Source organism: Anguilla rostrata, chromosome 7 (genome assembly GCF_018555375.3).
Source record: "Anguilla rostrata isolate EN2019 chromosome 7, ASM1855537v3, whole genome shotgun sequence".
NCBI lineage: Eukaryota > Metazoa > Chordata > Actinopteri > Anguilliformes > Anguillidae > Anguilla > Anguilla rostrata.
Window position 1 is genome coordinate 52,326,084 of NC_057939.1, and position 8,740 is coordinate 52,334,823.

At 54.1% G+C, this 8,740-nt stretch overlaps 1 protein-coding gene across 3 annotated transcripts in view; it reads right to left on the reverse strand.

The window, feature by feature from the left end:
* Positions 1-8,672, reverse strand: part of mtus1a (microtubule associated tumor suppressor 1a) — a 36,984-nt gene extending 28,312 nt beyond the window's left edge. For 2 of the 3 annotated variants that reach the window (XM_064345058.1, XM_064345057.1), the window contains exons 1-3: positions 6,909-8,672; positions 5,666-5,882; positions 2,486-2,647 (exon numbers count right to left, since the gene is read on the reverse strand). In XM_064345058.1, coding sequence (XP_064201128.1) covers positions 2,486-2,647; positions 5,666-5,882; positions 6,909-8,672 — 2,143 coding nt within the window. The remainder of the gene's footprint in view (positions 1-2,485; positions 2,648-5,665; positions 5,883-6,908) is intronic. The other variant, XM_064345059.1, reaches the window with a different exon arrangement.
* Positions 8,673-8,740: the final 68 nt, after the last annotated feature.

Here is an 8,740-nt window from a genome sequence, read left to right on the forward strand (position 1 = left end):
TCACCTTTAGGTTACAAGTCCAGTTCCTTACCCATTATACTATGCTGCCGCCCGAAAAGACTGGATCAGTTTCACAAGAATTAATGAATAAAACTAACGAGAGGAGAACGAGCAGCTCATAAAGTCATTATGGCAGATGAGGGAGTCAGTATCACCGGATATGGGGCAGTGGAGAAGATTAAACTTGTAGTAGGAATACTTCCAAAACTGCAATTGTATCCGAACATAATGGTGCCTGTGGGCACACACAAGGTGCAATAACTAACAAATGTGAAAAATCCAATTTACTATAGCTACAGAAATTAAAAACCAGATGTACAATTAAATTCAAACGGCTGAGATTTCAAAAGGACTATTGCATATATGATACATTTACATTTGAATTGAACACCCTCAAATCACGGTTGGCAAAAAGCCTTTGTGTTTAAAATCAATCACCAGTACATGTTTACCCTGCAGATTAAAGCCTTTTGAGGGAATAATTTCACTGCACACAAAAGCCACCTTCATGTAAGCAAGCAGCCCGCACGTCCCCTCAGAACAGCCTCTAAACGCCGACGCGTTTTAACGAGGATAACTCAACCGAGCGCGCAGCCAAAAGCCTCCCCTGCAGGTTTCTACAGCCTCGTAAAAATGAGTAATACCAGCGAACAGGACAGGAGCGCTTCGCAGGAATGCTTCGGGGGGGAAACCGCGGCGGAGAGCGAGCTGGTCCGGAGGAACATCCGAGCCCGCATCAACAACAATGAGCACGCTGCGAGCACACCCTGAACCCAGAGCGCACGCTGCATTTCAGAAGCGCATCGGATCGGATGCAGGAAAAAAACACCAGCTATTATTAGTATTAACCCCCCTCCCCACCTCGCCAAGTCAAACTTACTTTTCCACAGCTGGACTCTGGCTTTCCCGTTGAAAGCGGCCAGCAGAGGGATGATGCAGAAGCGATAGGACGCGATTAGCAGGCATGTGAGCAGAGTCAGGTCACAGGGGGAGCCTGCGCTGCCCCCGCCGCTGCCGCCGCCGCCGCCGTGAGGGCCGAGGGTGGAGTTGGCGAAAAGGTGCGCCGCGAGCTCCGTGTAGGTGCAGCTCCGCAGTCCTCCGGGAGCGGACATGGGGCGAAACGCGCGGAGGGGGGGGGTTTAAAAAAAAATTATAAAAACGGAAAAACAACAAACAAAAGCGCTACGAGGGTATCGCAGCCATGTTCTCTGTGCTCTCTCCCCCCTCTCTTCTCTCTGCCTCCACTCAGTGAACTGGAGTGGAACAAACCCACCCACCCACCCTCCCCTCCCAGACACCCGCGTGCAGGGAGGGGAACGAACACAAAGGCAGCGTGCTCCTTGGCCAATGGGAGAGCGGCGCGGAGCTGAAGATGCTGGAAGAAAGGGGTCCATTGTGCCACGCGCTGCTTCTTCAGAAACAAGGGCCTTTACTGAGACCAAAAACCCCATTACACCCCAAATATTCCTCAGAATGAGGCTTAGTTGGAGCGCACCAAGCAACCAACCAAATGATACAGAAATCCATTTTTGTAAGTGAGAAATGTAATTTAGTGAATGGATTAAAATCCCCCCCCCCCCCAAGTTTTGACATAAGCCATCTGGCTTTAGACATGACTAAGAGGCTTACTATCAAGATCAGGCCAAAAATAATGACGATAAACGCTCCCAAATATTCCAAAAAACCTGAAATTCCAGATTCCCTATGACTTTAAAAATGTATGACGAGCCTGTGCAATATCCTTCAGCAGTGAGGCACTCTCTAGACTTTATGCTCATTATTGCACGCATCAGTTTCACTGCTTAGTATAAAATTAAGGGAATAAGACAGCCCCCATTTTTCCTTCTGCTATAGTACTGCTGCATAATCAAGCTAAATCAAAAGCACTCCCATCAGAGTCTGTATTTGCAAAAATGGGTTTAAAAAAATAGATATAATACCAGCGGAGATTTAATTCTGAGCCTCAGGTTCAGCAAAGTCAATTTGCCATGAAATGTAGGTCGAGCGCACAGAATAATCTCTGCTTACATTAGCCAGCTGTGACCTTTGAACTGACGCGCGGAGTCACCGCTGTTCCGCAGCCGCTAGCCGAGAGCCCAGGTATGGGGGGGGGGGGGGGGGGGGGGACTCGACACTGGCGGTTTAAAAACGGTCGCTGTGCATGTGCAGACAGGAGGGAGTTACCGCCGCAGCTAAACTCAGAACTGGATGGGCCTGCCTTGGCAAGGAGTCGCACGCACGGCACCAGAAGAGCGCCGAGCGGTGCCAGCCACCGTGGCTTAGGGTCGGAGGAGGAACGGGACCCCCCCTCTCTGAATGAGGTCACCCAAAACCTGATCCACATTCACGACCATGCACAACACGCTCTCCCCTGCGGGATCCCTGTGCAGTAACCACTCGACTGCAAATCGCATTTATGCAATAAAGAAGAGGTAGCGGAGGAAACCCACATACACTGTGCATGCAGAGCGCTGTTTTCACCCACCTTGTGTGCCGCCTGTGGCCGGACCCGGCTCGCCGTGGTCCTGGGACTTCACGGGCAGCCTGGACACGCCCGCGGACCGCGGCAGGGCCACGCCCGGGCCCAGGGTGGGTTTGGCGCCGGGGGCGACCGACGGCCTCTCCGTCAGTCTCGCTTTCTGACTTCCTGTGGGACACAAACGGCGTCAAAAACCGGTCGGCCCAGGAGGCGGCGGCATCCAAGAAACATTCATTCATCAGCAACGGATGCACGCGCCAGGTCGCCGCCGCCGCCGCGGGGGGCGAAGGAGAGGAGGATTAACGTAAACACAACCGTCGTCGCGTTAGGTCATGCGTAAAATTCTCAAAGCAGGACTGGGCATGCTCCCGATCGAGACCGCGCCCTCTCCCACTTAGGCAACTGGCATCTTCGCGGAATCAACAGATCCATTACATCACATTACATTAATTTGGTAGGCGCTTTTATCCAAAGCGACGTACAGTAAGTGCACAGTGCACACAGATCCAGAGATCGTTTCAGGAGGCTGAGGCAGGAAAGAGACCGCCGTTGTGGGGGGGTGGGGGTGGGGGGGGGCGGTCAAAGGATGTTCCCCTCAATAGGTTTGGGACACAGCCCCCACTCCCCATATCCTCCCTGTGGAACAGCTGTAGCAACATCAGGGTCGTGAGCACAGAGACGGTTTCCTGCAGAGAGGACCTCAGTCACCACGACTGTCCAACTCTGACCTGACGCGCTGAGTAAAAACACCCGCCTTTCGCAAAATGAGCCGTGTTTCGATCGGAGGTTCATCAGAACATTTTTACAGCTGCAGGGAGGAAAGAAATATAATAAAATAAAACAGGAGCCTACAGCAGGAACAGTTTGAGGCTTCACTGCAAAGCAAATGGAGCATTTACAGATAATACCGTGCATTTAAACTAAATGGGCTGCAAATGAGACATTGTGCGTTGCTGGATTTATCATTTCAGCTGCGTCTTCATCGCCCGAGTGCATTTTGTGAATAAAAAGGCCCAATCAGATCCGTGCAAACGTGAGCATGACACTTCTGCAGGACTGCACCCCCCCAGCACAAAGCTCGGAAAAGAAAAATTTCTCAAAACACACAGAGCACCTGCTGGAAAAACAGGAAATCAAGTACAGACCTTCTACATAAGCAACTGGAACAGTTTTCAGTTATTATGAGACTATTCTGGATGACTGATGATAATCTGTAATCACCATGGGCAGAGGATAATCTCATTAAATCCAAATAATTTATAACACATTCTGAATAAATTAAGGCTGGTGCCAGGTATCATTAAAAAAAAAAACCCTGCAACATTTCACTGGTTTCAGAAACCCAAGGACACAGAGGCTACTCTCCCGTTTGGGTAGAGACATTGCGCTCATACTGTGAATTTCTGCAATAGTCTTTACAACATCCTTTACCTCCCCCCCGGTTTTTCCATTACCACACTCTGTGTCCCATTAGGAGCCCTGGCCCGATAAGTCCCTCTACGTGCGGACAGGTGACGCAGGAGGGGGCGTGTTTTATCACCACATCCCCTGGGGAATGACAGGGCGAAGGAAGTACACGAGTGACCGCAGAGCAGCCCGGGACAGGCGCTCGACTCATCAGGGAGAGGAAGGCTGCGGCACGGAGATTAGCAAGCCCTCCGAACGCACGCCCTCCCATGGTGAGATCTGGTACTGCAGGGTAACAGGTCTGTCCAGGACTGCAATTCATATTGCGGAAACCTGCCTGCACACTCTGAATTACAGCACCTGACAAAGTGCCTGCAGGTAACTGGAATGGACATGGATAAAAGCACGGCCCTCTCAGGGTGAGCTTTAATAGTTATTCAGTAACTACAGAAAATTAACCAACAACTCAAAATATACATTTTCTATGACACGTACGAAGATGTGCATTCACTCACGTCTGGTTTTGATTTGTATTCTGGCCATTTTTCTGGTCAACACATTTTCCTCTTACACAACAGACTCACACGTGCCTTTCTCCAATTAGCCTGAGCAATGCAAACAAATGCTTAGCCAAGGAGAGTGGGGAGTGCAGTCAAAGTATGTAAACTCAGCCCACGAGAATTAAGGACTGGAGCTTTGAATTAGTTTTTACAATAAAAAAGGAAGCAAACCGGAGCATGTTTGTCAGAAAATGCCCTGGCTTTCTGAAAGCGATAACAGGGAGCGGAGCCTGTTTCAACAGAAGAGCGAAGCAGATCCATTGGGGGCAAAGGTGAGGGGTCAAAGGGCACATACAGGCTGGGAGCGTTGGGGATCAGGCTGTTGTTTAGGGTTGAATGCATGCTGCCTGTGCTCAATGCCTCACCCTTTCAGTCCCAGACTCAGAGCTGCGCTCACAGCCAACGCACATCGGTTTCAGCTTTCCTCAAACAAGCGGCTCTTTGTAAAAAGGTAACTTAATGTGGGGAAAATAAAGCTGTCTGTTCCTTACGCTGCGTCTCAGTGGTGGGGGGAAATGTAAAACTAAGTTTGATCCTGCTGGCAGCTCCGCAGACGAGTACCGAATCGTTTTAATCATTAATTTGGGAAACAAAAATAAACATTTCTAACGTTTTTTTTAAAAACGCGCACCTCGCAAGCACGCAGCGGTCTGTGCTGCATCAGAACATGCCGTGTAGTAGAAGTGTCTGTTACATAACAGCGCTGTGCGGAGGCAGATCTTCCTCCCCGTCGCTGCAGCGGAGGCTAAAGCTCCGGTTATGCACGCACAGCCGCGCCGCCGTGTCACAGCTGGAAAAAGGAGGATTCCTCGCTGCCCTTATCCTGTGTCTGCGTGCAGGCAGAGGTCCGGAATATCCGAGGAATTCTTTTTTTTTTCCTCCCCCCCGTGCTGCAGTGACTGCGTCCCTGCTGCAGAGCCAGCAGAACAGTTTCAATAACAACCTCCAAAAGAGAGAGAAACTGAACACTCGGCTGCAGACGTTTAAAAAATAACAGAAGGGTCTAAAGCTGTACGAATGGCAGCAGAGTCGAGAGAGCAACCTCAAAGTTATGAGGGGGGGGAAGAAAAAAAAACCAACAGCAGCAGCAAAACAAAGTGCGTACGGACGCTCCCGTGCTGACAGAGCAGCCGCTTCAGAGGAAGAGACGGCGGCGGCGCGGAGCGTCTGAGAGGCGCACGGAGGAGCGGCGGGAGCAGCGGGAGCAGCGTTTACTCACCGGCAGCGGCGGCGGTATGCCTGGCCCGTGAGACTGACATGCCGCCGGAGACTCGGCCATCTTTGCTGGAAGCGGCGGGTTTGGGTGCGGGGGCCGGCGCTCTCTGGTCCGCGGCCGGCGCTCTGGAGGACGAGGCGCCTCTCGCTCCGCCGGGGGATGGCCTCGGTCCAAGTCTGCCTCGCCCCCCGTCCGCCCCGTCCGCCCCGTCCGCCGCCGCCTGCAAGCAGTAGCCCGTTTCACACACAGCGTCCCACGGCAGCAGCCTCAAGCCCACATTCCCGAAACTGAGTATGGTGTTGGCCATAACCGAGCTCCTCAATGCGAACGGGAGGGGGGAAAGAAAAAAACTCAGCCGAGCTCTCAACCGACTTGCTATTGTACCACATTCCCCTCAGGATACTGGAGGTTCCAGCCAAAAAAATTTTTTTTTCTCTCCCCCTCTCTACTCCCCCCCTTCTTCTGTAAACACTCCGCGCACATGGAGCGTATTTGGGGGCGGTTAGCAGAGTGTCGTCATCTCACTCATACTTTCAAAGGAGCAATTACACAGGAGGGGGAACGCATGAACTGTTTTCGTTTGGTATAAAGCAGCACCCACCCCCACACCCCACCGCACCGCACCCTACCCCACCAATTATGCAAGCATAAACCTATTCCTCATAAAATCAACAGCTTGTTTCCTTTGTTTGTTTCAAAAGAACATTGCGCCCTGCCAATTCGTACACTTGTTTTCACATTTCACTTTTAAGGAAGTCATAAATGTTTAGCTTAAATGTTAACCTTAAGTTTAAAAAGGCTATGCAGCCAATTGAGGAAATGAAATGTGCAAAGTTACTTCACAGTCATTCACTTCAATATCTGTTGTCACAGTGCTGTGTAGAAATGTATTAAAAATCAGGTAAATTCTTCATTATCTACAAACTACCTTCCCGGTCTTCAGTTTTAGGATTTTGACAGGCTTGGCAATGCTATATAAAATACAGAAAAAATACCAGAAGCAAACAAACCTACAAAGCTTAGCAATAAAAACCCAAACTTGAAATTTGAAATTAAAACTTTTTTAAGTCACTTTTTTGTTAAAATAAAATGTATACTCCAAGCTAAATCAGCAGTAGAAAACCTGGTTAAAGAAATCCCTCCACAACATGAGGTGAAGCAATCTTCAAATAAACCTGCTGATAAGACTGGAGCAGAGGTCACTTAAAGCACAGCGATCAATATATAGATGCACCGATTTACTTACAGCCGAACCGACTTCCTGGTTCTCTGCACAGCGTTCTGCTGGGGTCCCATTCTCCCGCGGTCCTGCCTCAGAGGGTCGGACCGTCCCGCCCGGGGTGTCGGCCCCCTGAACCGGCGTATTCCGTCGCCCGGGCTCAGACGGGGGCACGAGGGTGTCGAACGTCACGTTACTGGCAGAAGAGCCGCCCCTGTTCGCCGTGTCCCTCTGTGCGGAGGAGAGCAGGCTGTCCCTACGCGGCCTTACAGCAGAATCGCACTCCGAACGTCTGCGTGGCCTGGACTTCTGAGCCACCCCCTTGTTTGAGTTTAAGGATGTCCCAAGTCTTTTGCCCCCGTCGCCCGCTTCCCCTTTTCTCTGGGCAGGCGAACCAGCGGGGGCGTTCTGATTGGCCGGAGCGGGTTTGCTGGGGGTGGTCGCGACCCGAGCGAGGTTGGACACCCTTAGCGGGGTGGTTGGCCGGGACATGACCTTCGGCTTGACGTTCTTGAGGTCGGGCTGCGGGAACCTGGTCGGGACCGTTTTGGCGCGCCGGTGGGCCGCGGACGCGGGCGGCCTGGAGGCGGCGGGCAATGGCGGGACGGGGGGACGCGGCCGCCCTTTCGGGGGGCGAGCGGCAGGGCTGCCCACGTTGCCACGGTTATCCCGGCACGGCGACTCGGACGGGGGCGGGAGGCAGAAGGTCTTGTTCTCGGCCGAGCCCTGCACCGGGGTGGAGGTCTGCGCCCCGCAGCTCGTGTCCGAGTCCTCCGAGCCGAGCACCAAAAAGGTCCCGCCCCCTACGGGCGTGCACGCGCCAGAGCTGCACTGCAGCGGCTCCGCCTCCACGTAGGTCCTGCACAGCGGCGCGGGGGAGGAGCACTCCCGCTCAGCAGCGCCTGTCGACCGGCCTTCCTTCGCCTCCGCTTCGCACGGCGGACCCGGCGGACTTTCGTCGATGGCCAAATACGTGTCCTCGCCACCCGGCCGAGGGAAAAGGGCAACACCGCCAGGCTGGGAATCGCCGTCCTCGCCCGACGCGCCAGCCTTCGGCGTTCTGTCTCGCAGGCCCTCGCAGACGTCGGGGAGCGCGATCGACGACGTGCCGATGTCGCCGGGCGCCGGAGTCGGGGCGGGGGACCCCCCGAGGAGGGAGGCGCTCGGGGGCCCGTCGCTCCCCGAATCGCTCAGGCCGACGCCGTCGCTGTTGAGCGCCGTGTCCCCGGAGCTGACGGACGCGGAGGAGACCCGGCCGTCGCAGGAGCCGCAGCGGGACGGGATGGCGGGCTCGTCGCCGCCGCCGCCCTCGCTCACGGCACAGTCGGGAGAGGCGTCCGCGCTCCGGTCGCTGCCCTCGCCGCGGCGGGCGTCGTCTTGGAGACCGGTCATCGCCAAGGCGAGGTTGTCGTTCCAGTTGTCGGGCTTGGTGTCCAGGTACAGGGACGTGGGCTTGCCGTCGGACTCCAGGCGCGTAATCCCCTCGTCCTGGCCACACCCCGAGCCGTGAAAAGGGGCGGGGCCGAAGCCCTCATTGGTCAGGGGGACGGCCTCCTTGCCGAGGCAGCAGTCGAGCATCTCCACGTCGGCGGGGCTCTGCCGGCTGCTCCCGATGCTGCTCAGGCTGCTGCTGCTCCGCGTGGACTCCGGGGAGGAGGCCTTGTCGCTGCCGCTCGCCACCTTGTTTCCGTTCTGGTCGTCCGTGTCCAGCAGGAGGCGCATGGAGCGAGTCACGACCCCCACGGCCTTCGCGTGGGTGCGGTTCTGCGCACCTGCTCTGCGTACGCTCATTCTGAGATCGTCTTAACCGGCTGTCAGGTGGCCAGACAAGGTTTCTTTTATTTTTAAATTTATTTTGA